General features: G+C 52.9%; 1 protein-coding gene across 2 annotated transcripts in view; it reads left to right on the top strand.

The window, feature by feature from the left end:
* Nucleotides 1-13,664, top strand: part of SLC9A8 (solute carrier family 9 member A8) — a 78,839-nt gene extending 65,175 nt beyond the window's left edge. For both annotated transcript variants that reach the window (XM_017529930.2, XM_017529931.2), the window contains exons 13-16: nt 2,628-2,739; nt 5,530-5,750; nt 8,309-8,455; nt 9,323-13,664. In XM_017529930.2, the coding sequence (XP_017385419.1) occupies nt 2,628-2,739; nt 5,530-5,750; nt 8,309-8,455; nt 9,323-9,430 (588 nt within the window). In that variant the 3' untranslated portion in view covers nt 9,431-13,664. The remainder of the gene's footprint in view (nt 1-2,627; nt 2,740-5,529; nt 5,751-8,308; nt 8,456-9,322) is intronic.
* The last annotated feature ends 1,000 nt before the right edge of the window (nt 13,665-14,664 follow it).

Below are 14,664 nucleotides of genomic sequence, written 5' to 3'. Positions count from 1 at the left end.
AAAAAAAAAAAAAAGCACACCTTATTGTTGTTGAATTATCATAATTTATCTTCAGATAACTTATTGTCAACTCCACTTAATAAAACATAGCTATTAGGAAACCTTTTTTTTTTAGCATTGTCATCTTCAGTGTACAAACTTGTACTCGAGCATATAGAGAAACTGAGACTGAGAAAAGATGAGGAAGCCTAAGGAAAAAAGATATTCTCTTGCAACCTGGGTACTTCTACCTCTCAGTCAGCAAGGGCTCATTGCTCCTGGTCACTGTTATTCGTCCTCCCAGTTTATCAGGTTTCAGGCCAAGAGAAAAGCAGCAAAAGTCCTTTACAGAAAGTGTAATAGCCTAGGCCAGGCACGGCGGCTCACCCCTGTAATACCATCACTTTGGGAGGCTGAGGCGAGCAGATCACCTGAGGTCAGGAGTTTGAGACCAGCCTGGCCAATATGGTGAAACCCTTTCTCTACTAAAAATACAAAACTAGCTGGGCGTGGTGGTGGGTGCCTGTAATTCCAGCTACTCGGGAGGCTGAGGCAGGAGAATCGCTTGAACCCAGGAGGTGGAGACTGCAGTGAGCCGAGATTGCACCATTGCACTCCAGCCTGGGCAAAAAGCAAAACTCTGTCTCTCTCTCTCTCTCTCTCTCTCTATATATATATATATATATATATATCATAGCCTTTAATGTAGCCACTGGGTAAAAGGGGACACATTTGATCAAACCTGAAACACAAGTGTAGGCATGGAAGATTAGATTTCAGTGGGTGAAACAGGGAGGTGACTGTATCAGCCACAGGTTGGGAAGAAAATGAGAGGATGCCCTGGATGATAACTCAGTTTTCTCTAAGCAGTTAGGCCCAGCCTGGCCCTGTGGCTAGTGGAGACGGCCTGTGATATTCAGATGGGTTACAGTTCCTGCCCTTTAAGCTCGGCTTAGTGGTCAAGAGCATGGGCTTTGGGGTCTGATCGAGATTTGAGGCTTAGATCCATTACTTTACTTCCTCCCTTATCAACTTATCAACCAATTACGTCATCTCTCTATACCTCAGTTTCCTTGTCTGTAAACTGGAGACAATAATACCTACTTTATAAGACCTTTGCAAGGATTGAAATTTAGCAGGATAATGCATGTAAAATGATTAGCATGTTGTCTGGCATAGAAATGTTTGATGATTAGAAACAGTTCTTCTTGGCCAGGCACGGTGGCTCATGCCTATAATCCCAGCACTTTGGGAGGCTGAGGCTGGCAGATCACTTGAGGTCAAAAGTTTGAGACCAGCCTGGCCAATATGGCGAAACACCGTCTCTACCAAAAACACAAAAATTAGCCGGGTATCGTAGCATACTGCTGTAATCCCAACTACTGGGAAGGCGAAAGCAAGAGAATTGCTTGAACCCAGTGGGGGGTGGAGGTTGCAGTGAGCCAAGATCATACCACTGCATTCCATCTCAAAAAAAAATTACTCTCAAATTCATGCTTGTTAAAGGAACAAACTTAAAGCCTAAAGAATGTACTATATATGTCTATATCATCATTTTCAAGTAGTTATGGTGAGAACCAAGATGAATAAAATGAAAGTAAAGTAATAGTCCTAAGAATCCACTTAGATGACATTTAAACTTTAGGCTGGGTGCAATGGCTCACACCTGTAATCCTAGCACTTTGGGGAGGCCAAGGCAGGAGGATTGCTTGAGACCAGGAGTTTGAGAGTAGTCTGGGCAACATAGCAAGACCTCATCTTTAATTAAAAATTTTAAAAAATTAGGCATGGGGGAGAGAGGGCGGAATCCAGGAAAAAAAAAAATTAGGCATGGTGGTGCATGTCTGTAGTTCTAGCTACTTAGGAGGTTAAGGTGGGTGGATTATTTGAGCCCAGGTGGCTGAAGCTGCAGTGAGCCGCAATCTCACCACTGCACTCTAGCCTGGGAGATAGAGCGAGACACCATGTTTAAAAAAAAATTTAAAAAAAAAAAAAAAAAAAAAAGAGAGAGAGGTAAACTTTACATAAAGCTGTACTTTGCCAAGACTAACATGCCTTTGGGGATGGAAAGGAACCAAATGCCACAGCAAGTAGCTGTCTGGCTAAGCCAGGGCATGTGGCCTCCTTGCAGACCCTACCTCTGCATTCCTCTTGATCAGAGAGCAGCATTTCCGTGCATGGGTAGGTCCTTCAGTGCTCACCTCCTTTCCCTGAGGGAGAGGCAGAAACACCCAGTCTGTACCCGTAGGGCTGGAATGATCAATGCAGGCCTGTCCCAAGGGGGCGCCTTTGGAGTCAGGTTGCCCTTAAATTGATCCGTGAATACGTCTGTACAGCCTCTTGGCATTCAGTTTTGTTCTGCTGTCATTACTGAAGCCCTTCCCGATACCTCATCAGTCCTCTCTTTTCTGACTACTGAGAAAGGTAATGTACAAAGCTTTATCCTTTCCTAGATGCATAGAGCCCGAAGCTCCAGCAGCACGCCCATGCTGGGTCTCTGACAAGCATGGTGTCGCTCGTGTCTTTTATGGCTGAGGGGAATGCTGCATTTGTACTTGATGTGTTAAACAGTCTGCATCAGCTTCGAGAAGCTTCTGCTTCAAGAACCAGATGTTTTCACCTAAGACTTAATTTGTTGCTGTCGACAGGTTCTTGTACTGTTTGGCAGAGCGGTAAACATTTTCCCTCTTTCCTACCTCCTGAATTTCTTCCGGGATCATAAAATCACACCGAAGATGATGTTCATCATGTGGTTTAGTGGTAAGTCAAATCTTGAATAAACAGGGTGGGAAATACCTGTTAAAAGCACGCACCATGTGGGGAGAGCCATAGTTCTCTGCTAGCGCCCTTGGCAAAGGCATTTGCTCATAAGCTACAAGTAATCAACACTCTTGTTTAATGGCACCCACTGCAGCCCAGATGGCGCCCCTCACCATGGTGCTGTGAAGTGGGTGAGGCTTAGTTGGAAGAGGGCAAAGGACATGCCCAGGGTCACGTGACCACTGGAGGCAGAGTCGGGATTTCTGCCACTCCTGAACAGGACAGTGCGGTCCAGGGCACAGCTGGGCATGGCTCAGTGCCTCCCTGTGGGTTTTCTAGGCTGTGTCCTAGGCTGAAGTAATGATGGACTCAAGGTAGAAAAGGTGAAAGTAGAAAATGTTTTATACCTTATGTTAGTTTTGGATATTTTTCCTTTTAGTCACAAAGTTCTGGTAGTTTAATTTGAATGTGTCAGTTGCTATTTAATCACTTTTTAAAGGATGGAAGTGATTTCATAAATCTTTGCTTCTAAAGAACTGGATCCATAGTCATCTTTAAATTTATTTTTGAGCAATACATACTGTTCTTTATGCTTTCTTGCTTAAATATTATAATTAAAGTGTTTTCCGTGTGGGTTGGGTTATAGCTACACACTTTATGATGTTCTCTATCCAAAGGCATATCTGTAAGTTTGTCTCAGATTTCTCTTCTTTCAAAAGGCCTTGTTTAAAAATGTATATGTTTCATATATATGTACATATGTGAATATATATGTATGCATTTATATATGGTGAGAAAAACTAATTTTTTTCCTAATCTCTTTTTGCCAATGAGGCAAACTACTTTGTAAAGTGATTGCAGAAGTGTGTCAGAGGTTTTTCGAAGTGATGTGAGCTATTTGGGAGGGGGCATGAGGATAAGAGCTTTGCGGGGAAGGCTGGAGTGTATTTGAAATGGCGAGGGCTATAGGCTCCTGTTCTCTCCCGGGCTCTCTCTCCTCGGCTTTCCATCCGGGCTTTCCTGGATTCTCAGCAAGGAGCACTGAACAAGCCTCAAGCCTCTGCTACCGGCCTTTCCCATCATCACTTAAGCAATCAGAGTTTCTCCTCCTTCCCACAAAACACCAGCATCTTTATCCAGAGTTCCTCCTCACATCCCCTGCAGCTGCGTCCCAGCCTCTTTTGCCATGGCCAGACCCGTGAATGAGCTGTCCTTGCTCATTTTCTCCACTTCTTCACCACCTATCCACAGGGCTGGAATTGGCCTTGGCAGGTCACCAGCAACCTCCCGCAGTTAGACCTGGAGGGGAGGGAGAGGGGTCTGCCACCATCCTAGCCCACCTCCTTCCCACCACCCCTGCCTTCTGACGAGGACTGCTTCACCCTCTTCTGTGGCCTCGGGGCCTTGCTCCTGGTTTCTCTTCTTTGGCGTCTCCTTGGGCTCATCCCCCTTCACCGACCCCTCACATAGCAGCTTCCTCGGGACTCTGCCTGAGCCCTGATTCTGTTCGTGTGTTCTGCGTGTTCACCGAGTGTGCTCACCTGTCCACTGGCCTTCACTTCCATCTAGTCCCAAAGCTGTTCCCGAGAACCCAGACCTCCCTCTGGGATCCGCACTTCTGTTTCCAGCTGCCTGCTTGGATGCCATGGAGATGCCGCCATCCCTATGCCTTTGCATCCCCCTTGCCCAAGAAATCCTACTTTGAATTGCCTCGTGGCCTGGTTAACTGGTACTAAGCGCTTGCTGGGTACACACCCTGTTAAAGCACGTTACATGTGCTGTGTCACTGAATCCTCTGGCCCCTGTGACAGGTTTAGAGAGGCAGAGAGTCCCTCGTCCTCACCGTGTCTCTGCATTCTGTGCTCTGTGCCCCTGTTCCGCCTTTCCCCATCTGGGTCTTATCTGCAGCAGTCTGGCTGTCCTGCCCCATCATGATGCAAGCTTCCTGCCTTCCTGTCTGCTCCCCCACCCTGCCCATCTCTTCCAGGTACCATTTCACAGCCTTCATTTGCTGTGTCTCCTCCCAGCTGCTCTGGGAGCTCCCCAAGGGCAGGGCTAGGACTGCCTGTCTCCTCCGTATGGTGCCAAGGAAGCCAGGAAGCTTCTTACAGAGGAAAGTCCTGTTCCCCAGCTCAGTCCATGCCCCTCCGTCATGCCCTAGTTGCCTCACAGGGGACCAGCCAGCCTCTCATTACCACCTAAGCAGCCCAGAGCCCTGTCACTGCCACCAGGGGCCTCCACGGGGGCAGCATCTCGAGATACAAGGGGTGCCGGACACATTGCATCCTGTGCTATTGTGGGGATTAGCTGAGTGGCCCCAGGTGGGACATGCTGCTCTTAGCCTCGGTCCCTCATCTGTGTGTTATGGACGAGAGTAGTGCTGCTCGGTGAGGATTCCTGTAAAGATCCAGTGAGGCTCTGCACGCCGAGCACCTGCCTGGGCCTGGCGCACACACCCGAGGGCTTGGCCCACAGCAGCTGTCCTACAGTTTCCAAGACACAGGCATCAGCCTTGATAAGTCCTCCTGCACCTGCACGTGGGGCTCTGTAGCTGGGGCGGGGCACCTCATTGATCTGCCCAAGTGGGCATAGGGGTGAGTCTGTGGTCCCCACATCCCTACGGCCTGCGCTTTTCACCTCAAAGCCTCACAGGGCGAGCACACGCTCTTCACTGGGGCCATTAGAATAGTTGCTGGTTGCTGTGCTGGGCCGGCCGGATTTCCAGGGAAGCCAGCCCACGAAGCTGCTGCCTCCTCTCTGTGCCTTCTCACTCTGTTCGCCGTCCCCCAGGCCTGCGGGGGGCCATCCCCTATGCCCTGAGCTTGCACCTGGACCTGGAGCCCATGGAGAAGCGGCAGCTCATCGGCACCACCACCATCGTCATCGTGCTCTTCACCATCCTGCTGCTGGGCGGCAGCACCATGCCCCTCATCCGCCTCATGGACATTGAGGACGCCAAGGCTCGCCGCAGGAACAAGAAGGATGTCAACCTCAGCAAGACGGAGAAGATGGTTGGTACCATGCCCCTGCGGGGTGGGGCGGGCGCTGGCCTGCTGCACAGCTGGTGGCCCCAACTGTCAGGAAGTAGGCAGATGAGCCTTGCTTTGAGGACACCCACACCTCCACATACACACTTTACGCACATACTGCACACACACACACACCAGTTGTTCCCCCTGAGAAGGATGTGACAGAACTTGAGTTGTAAGGCATGGCTCTTGGGATGGGGGTGTCTGGTGGCCGTGCCCTGCTGCAGCCGGGGAGGCTGTGGGAGACCCCATCTGCTCCCTCTCTGAAGCTCCGTGGGGCACCGCAGGAGTCTGGGCCTGTGCCATACTCTCCCAGCAGTGCCTCTGCATTGCCAGCAGCTGAGACACCTGTCAGGACCCAGGTTTGAAGGTTTCAAAATCCCGTCATTTTCCAGCATTTACTAAAAACCACCTGTTGGGGGCCTGAGGTGGGGAGGACGGCTTGCAGTGCTTGTGAGGGCCCTGTGAGTGGTACCCTGCCTCAGGGACAGACATGGTGTGGGGCTGGAGGTCCCCAGGCCCCAGCTATAGGGGGAAGTGAAGCTCTGCGGCCTGCCCACCTCTTCTACCTGCAAGCCACCGCCCCTGCCACCAGGCTGCTTCCGCCGTGTCTTCATCCTCAGGACCCCTGCGTGAAGCCAGGCCCTCTGACTGAAGCAGAGGCTGCTCTGGGCTCCAGCCCACCCACCTGTATCCTCCACCAACCACCGTGCCTCTCTTTCTAGTTCCCGTATTCTAGGCCTCAGTCACTTTAATCAGTCATCAGAGGCCCAGGAGTCCTCAAGTGGCCGTTCACTGCCATCACTGGAGTTAGGACTGGCAAGACCATGGCCTCCCGTCTCCATGCTGGGCCCCTCAGCCTCTGCAGGGTGGCTGGGAAGTTTCCAGATGGCCATCAGGCCTGGCTCTTCTGAACTTCCGTCACACTAAGAGGCCCTTTGCCCTCATCTCATATCTACCAACTTTCTTGTTTTTCACAAAGGCTCTAGCTCAGGCCTTTCTGGGTATCAGAATTAGCAGGGGACTTGGTATGCACAGGCTGCTGGGTCCCACACCAGCATCTCATAGGTCTGGCGTGAGGTCTGAAAGAATTTGTGTTTCTTCTTATTTATTTTTGAGACAGGGTCTCACTCTGTTGCGCAGGCTGAAGTGCAGTGATGCAATCATGGCTCACTGCAGCCCTGACCTCCTGGGCTCAAGTGATCTTACCACTTCAGCCTCTGAAGTAGCCGGAACTTGAGGCAGGCGCAACCCCACCCAGCTAATTTTTTTCTTATTTTTAGTAGATACAGGGTCTCACCATGTGGCCCAGGCTAAGAATTTGCATTTCTAAAAAGTTACCAGGTGGTGCTGCTACATCTGATCCTGTGAATACACTTGGCGAAGCACAGTCCTAGCGAAAACAGGACAGCTCCTCTGAGGATGAACTGCTGAGTTTCTGGAATGTTTTCTGTGACAGTCAGTGCTTGTGTTTCCCTTGGACTATCTCAGATTGTCCCAATAGCCTGCCAGAAACTGATGCTTTCATTATACCCATTTTGCAGATGAGAATGCTGAGGCATCAAGAGAATCAGATCACACAGCTGCGGGCACGAATTCTCACGCCTGCGTTCTTCACCACCACACTGATCAGCAGTCCTCAAAATGGGGTCCCCAGACCAGCAGCATCACTGGGAACTTGTTAGACATGCAGATTCCCAAGCCCGTTCAGACCTACTGACTTAGTTGCTCTGCATGTGACTCCACTGGGCCCACTATTTTGTGGTTTCACAAGCCCCTCCCCACCCCAGGTAGATTCTGATGCAGACCAGTGTTTGACAAGCACTGTTCACAGCATCTAAATGCCCTCCCCTCCCCTGCCATCCTCTCCCCTTCCTGCACCTGCCACCTCCCCCACCACCTGCAGTGAAGCTGCAGAGCACACTTCACTATGGCCCCACCAAGGCTCCTCCAGCAGCGCGGGGCACTGCACTCAGAGCCTGTCTGCTTCTCCTCCCTGTGGGGAGTGCTGGACATCCACAGTGACCCGAGCCCCGCCTCTTCACCTCCGGCCCTCCCCTCCACATGGGGTCCTTTTCTTCATCCCTTCCCAATTCCTACAGGATGTGTCCTTCTCCCCTCTCCTCTCCTGGCTTGATTGGCAAAAGCCTACCCACGGTGGAGTCCTAGCTATTGGAGCCACGGGCAAAGAGACAGAAAGAGTCTCCCTGGGCAATTTGCGGGTCATGAAAAGCCCAGAACGGCAGTTCCAGTCCTGGTTGCATAAGAGAGTCATGCAAAAGCTTAAAAACCAAGCCCCAGCTTGGCCTGGTCCTTCTATCCTAGCTGGGGTCCTAGGCATCCATTGTGCCCTGATGAACCTTCCTGCCTCCCTGCAGCCTCCCAGGAGGCCGTTTGCTGCCCACTATCACCCTGCACTGATGGTCAAGTGGAATTAGGGTTGAGGACACTGGCAGCTTGGGTGGTGGTGGGGGCTTCCAGGAGATGCCCCCTGATGGTATCAGCTGATGACCATCAGGCCACCTTTCCTCCCTGCTCAGGGCAACACTGTGGAGTCGGAGCACCTGTCGGAGCTCACAGAGGAGGAGTACGAGGCCCACTACATCAGGCGGCAGGACCTCAAAGGCTTCATGTGGCTGGATGCCAAGTACCTGAACCCCTTCTTCACTCGGAGGCTGACACAGGAGGTGGGACACTGGCCAGACTGCATTCTCTGGGGTCCCTTGCCTGCCTCCTTCAGGACCTGCAGTGGCCCAGGGTCGGGTGGAGGAAGAGAGGGGAGGCAGGAAGCTCACGTGGGCCTGCCAGGCCACCGCCTCCCGGTCTGGAGGCTGGGTGTGCTTGTGGAACTCGGCATCTGCTGTTTTTCCTTCACTGCCACATTTAGTGCGAGGTTAATAATAGACTTGTTAACACAGTTTGGTTTTCCTGGATGATAGACACAGTGTATCGACCAACTAGTGAATCAGAGCTGAGGAATTTTCAACATACCAGGGCCTCAGGCAGTGGCCCAGGCTCAAAGCTCTGGTTCTGTCCCTCAGGGCACTTCTGGCCTCTTGGTAGTTGGAGGCCTTGGGTCAGGGTGGGGCTCTTCCCACTGCCGCCCCCTCTGTTTCTGAGCAGGCCTGTTTTCCACTCTTGGGCAGACCTGATAGCTGGCGGCGTGTGCGCTCTTCTAGGAGCCAGGCAGCTCTGGTGACCGTGACCCTAACCGCTTCCTTCTCCAGCATCCTGTGCAGTGGATGCGGCTGTCTCCTTGACAGCTAAGGAGATGGAGGCTTAATGGGGTGCAGTAACCCCGCAAGGTCACAGCCAATACGGACAAAACCGGGAACAGAGCCAAGTGTGTCTGACTCCAGAGGCCACGTTTTTACCCTCACGCCATGCTACCTCCTCCTTTCTGAATGAGGCCTCCCGTGATCTCCGCTCCACAAAGAACAACCCCAGCTCAGTTGGTTCAGTTGAAACTGAAGTTGCTGTGGCCATCACCCTCCCCTCCCTTCCTCGGCCCTGCCCCTGACGCACTGACAGCTTGGTTGTGTCTCTCGACCCAGGACCTGCACCACGGGCGCATCCAGATGAAAACTCTAACCAACAAGTGGTACGAGGAGGTGCGCCAGGGCCCCTCTGGCTCGGAGGACGACGAGCAGGAGCTACTCTGATGCCAGGTGCCAAGGCTTCAGGCAGGCAGGCCCAGGATGGGCGTTTGCTGCCCACAGACACTCAGCAGGGGCCTCGCAGAGGTGTGTGCATCCAGCAGCCCCTTCGGGACATGAGAGGGCGGGGTGAGACACCGGCTGCAGAGTCACCTTAACCCGGAACTTGCCAGGCATCTGGAGCCAGGTGACTTGTTGAGAAACTGTCATCTCCCCACTCCTCCCTGAGGTAGCCTTCGCTCACTGTAGCTCCTCAGCCCACAGAGGGGAGGGAGCACTGGGCCAGGCCCCAGTCATCTGTGAAGCTGGGGTGCCTGCCTGCCCATGCACCTAGAGGACCCCTGTGGTCCCCTGCCGGGAGGAGTACCATCTACAGTTGCGCCAGTCCCCAGCCACTGCCTTCATCCCACCGGACTGGCAGAGCCAGGGGCCAGTCGCCTGCCTTTGAGTCATCAAGATGCCTCCGCAGCAGCAATTCTGACCTAAGTGGCAGGGCCCAGAAATCTTGAAAACCTCCTACTCCCCTTTGCGATACTTCCTGGGCTCCCTCAGAAACGGAATGACCTTTTTTCCTTTACCTGATTGGCACCTCACAGCCTGTCTCCCTGGGTGGCAGGCGGCTGTTGCCCTTCTCTGGGCACGTTCTGAATGTTTACACTGGTACCTTCTGGTATCTTCTTTAGAGCCCCCTGCAAGCTGCAACTCTGAGTTTTTATCTTTTGGGGTCAACGCGCCCTCTAGAGGGGAAAGCTAGAGGCACAGGGTTTCTGCTGACCCGCAGCTGCTGTCTTGATTAGGTTTAAATTCATGCATTTTTACAGCAAAGTGCTGAGAACCTCATAGTCACCTCCTGCCATCCGATCTTCCCTGCCATTCTCGTACTCGGTTGTTCTTTTGTCTAATCGGAGACTGCTGTGCCGAGGCCCTGTGGTGTCTGCTCACTGCTGCCACCTTTGCTGCTAATCACGGTTCCATCTTCTTTCTCCTCTCCCAGTTCCCTACCACGTTGGATCCCATTTGTCACCCATGCTAGGGTCCCCAAAGCACTGGGGCAGGGGCCAGAGCAGCAGCACCCAGTGCTCCCCCCTCCTACCCTGACCTGGAACCCCAGCAGCCTGGAGTTGGATGAGGATGCTCCATGCACATACACAGCCCCTCTGCCCTGTCCCTGGGTCCTGGCCCCCACGGCCGTCTCAGGGTAAAGAGCTGCCAATCATGTCCAGATGGATGGAGTCACTGACTCGCATCCTCTCCTCACCTCCCCTTTGACAAGCCTCAAACTGTTCAGCTCATCGAAGGGCCGTTGCCAACTTCTGTATGTGGTTCTGGGTCGCAGGGAGCCTTGGAACCTGGCACCCTGGGGTGGTTGAATTCATCAGTGCATGCCTGCTTCTCTGGGGACACAGTGGACCCGCATGGACCCCACCTGGAGCAAGCACATCTCCATCTCTTCGGTGTCAGGCGGCGTGGCCTCTGGGTGTCAGGAGGAACTGACCTCAGGATCTTCCAGGACTTGTGCCAGGAATGAGAGGCCAGGCCTTCGCCTCACTCCCGAAGTCAGAGCAGGCCAGCCAGGCAGGAAGCACGCTGTTTACTTTTTGCATGAAAAGTAAATTTGTACTTGATAGACCTAAAATATGATCTTTTTTAGTCCCTCACTTTAACCCCATATTTTGAGCCGTTGCCTTGCTTAATTTAGGTGTCTACCATTTCCTTTTAGTGGAGAAGAGAGGAGGTCAGAGGGTGGGGACCTTTGCCTGTCCCTGGGGGAGTGGGATTAGGAATCTGAGACCAGATTGTTCTCTCACCCCTACCAGAATTCACTCTTCCCTGAAGTTCAGGGTCCGATCTCCCAGATGTAAGTTGCTTTGCAAACTCAGTTGTTTGCCAGGATTTCTTTATTTCCGAATCTAAAATTCACAGGTAAAGCAATGAAAAGTTCAGATCCCATTTCCATCTGCCCCCTCATCACCAGTCCGATGCCCCAGCCACATCACACCTGGCCTCACACTTTTAGCTGAGACCTGAAAATGATGCTGTGGCGGAAGAGCATGTGGGGGCTTGGTGGAGGGCCCCCAGGATTTGCAGGGGGGAGAGGGGCTGGCGGGACTTTTCCCAGGAGATACCAGCACCTACCTCGATCTCCTGTGAGCCTCCTCTGCCCCCTGCTGGCCAAGTGAGGTCAGCAGCCTGGGAGAGTGCCCCCAAGAGATGAGGGCACCCCGTGTTCCTTAGCAATCTTGGCTCACCTTTGTAACAAAAGGCCATGGAAGTCTTTTTCTGGTCGATGTTTTAAAATGTCTTTGCCTGAGAATAACAAATTGCTGCTGTCTACCTTTAGCACACCCAATAATTCTATTTGGGGCGGTGAATGCGTAGAAGATATAAAAATACGCAGCGTAACTATATCTTCCTGCGTGTATATTTATTTTCTTCTGAGTCTAGGCCATGGGACAGGAGAACTGTGGCGTGTAGGAGGAACACTTCAGGAGGAGTGAAGGCTGGAGCCGGGAGCGCTGGGGGAAGCCAGGCCTTTAGCCAGCAGCCCCTCTACCACAGGCGCCGCTGTGTGGAGCTAGTTCTTGGAATAAATCCCATGCGTTCTGCAGCTTGTAGTTGTTATGACCCCTCAGAGCAGCTACCCCCTGTGACTTGGTGTGTGAGGTCTCCTAGAGAAAGGAGCTGGCTTCTCGTAGGTCCTTGAGATCAAATTTGTCGGAGGCTGGGCCAAGGCCAGGCTGAGGGTGGCTCAGTTCCATCATCTGGAGCTCAGACACTCCGCCCAGGGGCAGAACTGAAGCCCTCCCAGCCCCCACTCCAAGCCAGCCACTCCTTTTTACAGTGGGCTGGCAGGCTGGGCTGAGCTGGGCAGTCCGGGCGGGCTGGCTGGCAGACATGAGGCCAAGGGGCAGCCCTGAGTGCCAGAGTCGCCCAGGTTAGCCCACAGGATTCCTTTGTGTGCCATGGAATGCTGAAAGATGGGTGACTGAGGATCCTTCTTAAAACCCTTGGCAAAGGTGCCGTCAGCAAGGCTTGACCTCGTGAAGTCTTGGGTCTGTGTTCCCACAGGGCCCACATACTCAGAGAGTCCTCAGCAGGGTGGCCAAGACCAGGGCGCTTCTGCTGAGGAGCAGGTAGGCTTGGGTATGGGTGTGGCCTGGGGTGGCTCAGGGCTGAAGCTGCTGCCTGATTCCTGTGTGGGGTAGAAGCTCAGTGGCCATTCTCTGCCACTGACAAGGATTTCACATGCAAAAAAGAAAAGGTGCCCCTCCGGCCCCCACATTCCCTGCCGAATGCGTGCCCGTGTGTGCTGCCCTTGCTGGGGGCGGGTAGGAAACCACACCTGAGTGTCCTGATGAGGAGTCACGAAGCAGTGTCCTTGGGAAGGCGTCTCTAGAGTCCCAGGCCCTCTGTCTAGCAGGTAAAGCCCTCAAGAGAGTACAGAGCCAGCCCCCTTCCCTTTAGGCTTCTGCCATTTCCCAAGCAGTTCTCCAACAGACGTCGAGGGGCTTCGCTGTTACCAGGCATGTAACAGAAGGAGGAAGACTGGCTAACATCCCTTGCCCCATCCCATCCTCCTTCCCCTAGCCATTTTCTTGCCATGGCCTCTGGTGCCCTTGAGCGGGTCTCCCTGGCTGCTCTGCGGAGCTTCACTGGCTTCAGGGTGAGCGTGAAATGCTGGTGAGCAGTGGGCCTGTGGTTGGCTGGGAAGATGTGCATCAGTGGTCAGAAGTCCTCTGCCAGCCCTGCAGAGCCAGAGCCTCAGGCTGGGACAGGGACGGCTCTCTACTCCCACCTGGACAGTGGGCATGGTCTGGACGGTGAGCAAAGGCTTATACCAAAGCCTTTGACAGTTTCTCCAAGTAGGGATCTGCAAAGCTCAAACTGTTGTCAAGATGGGTGTGAATCTTACATTCCTTTTCATTATTTCCTTTGTAAAAGGAGTGCTGGGTTTTTGTTTTAAGAAGCATTATGAAGGCCAGGCTTATTCATTTTTCTCCCCCAAGGGAGCTGTGAGAGGCCCCTGTTAGGCCCCTGTTTCCTGAGCAATCATGTGGTGCTCTTCTTGCCGGGGCTTTGGGTGGAGAGGAGAAGGCAGGTGAGAGATGGGGGACCTGTGGCTGCCATGCTGGAGCCCCTGCGTCATCTCATTGGACTCTTTAAGGGAGTCAGGAATAGATGGAAGACAGCTGTGTCACTGGATGCTTATTTAGAATTAAAGTGTAGCTGCTGAATTGGAGCCAGTCTCTGTATTCACATTCAGGTGGCTTTGCAGATGCACAGGTCATACCTCCTAGACTGGGCTCTGTGGCACACAGCTACCTAGTCTCTGTGCTGCTGGCAGCCATGTCACCAGGAAGTACAGTGCTTAGGAGCAGGGCTTGGGTCAGGCTGGCCTGTGTCTGTGCCTACCTTTGGCCTTCAGTGAGGAGCATGTGCGGCTCAGCCCCCAGCCAGGCTCAGCTTCTCCTCACAATGCCAGGAGCCCTTCCTCCCCAGGGCTCGCTGGCTGTTGGCCCAGGCTGCAGGGCTGCCTGCTCTCCTGCTCTCCAGTCCCCCACAGACCTTTGCCTGATGGTGAAAGGGGGAACTTCTGTCACTGAACCCGCCCTGCCGCAGGAGTGGGGCTGTCCATAGCCTCTGATTGGAGGTGGTGGCATGTTGGGGAATAAGGGGCATGAGTTCATCTGTACCCCCACGTACTTCAAAAGGCATCCAAGCTGCTGATGGTAACGGGCACAAACCAAAAATGCATGTGATGTAAAACGAAACCAGGAGAAGCTGTCCTGGCCCCCGCTAGGAGGCAAGAGCTGAGTTTCCTGGTTCCTTCCCAGCCTGCGCTTCATCTCACCCTGGGGGAGACTCCCGCGGCCACAGTGGGCTCCCTTTGTCCTGCTTTTGGTGGAAACCCAGATTCAGAGAGATGTTTCTCCACCATAAGAAAAACTGCAAGTGTGATGACAAGTGGCAGCTGACACTTGGCTGGATTGTCCTCAAGATGGATGTGATCTTATATTCCTTTGGAGTGTAAGAATCTCACATTCCTTCAGAGTAAAAGCATATTTGGGAGTATAAGAATCTTATGTTCCTTGGGAGTATAAGTCTATTCCTTGGTGTCAGGGAGGCACAATGAGAGTGATGAGGACTCTGGCAAACAGAAAGCAGAATTTTCCAGACCAGACCTGCCTGCGAGGGCGGCTGCGAGGTGGAACTGTGCTGTGCTGAGCAGAATGTCAGCT

The sequence above is a fragment of the Cebus imitator genome, unplaced genomic scaffold (genome assembly GCF_001604975.1).
Source record: "Cebus imitator isolate Cc_AM_T3 unplaced genomic scaffold, Cebus_imitator-1.0 Scaffold62, whole genome shotgun sequence".
Lineage (NCBI taxonomy): Eukaryota > Metazoa > Chordata > Mammalia > Primates > Cebidae > Cebus > Cebus imitator.
Note: the sequence above shows the minus strand (reverse complement) of the source record. Positions and strands in the feature narration are given on the sequence as shown.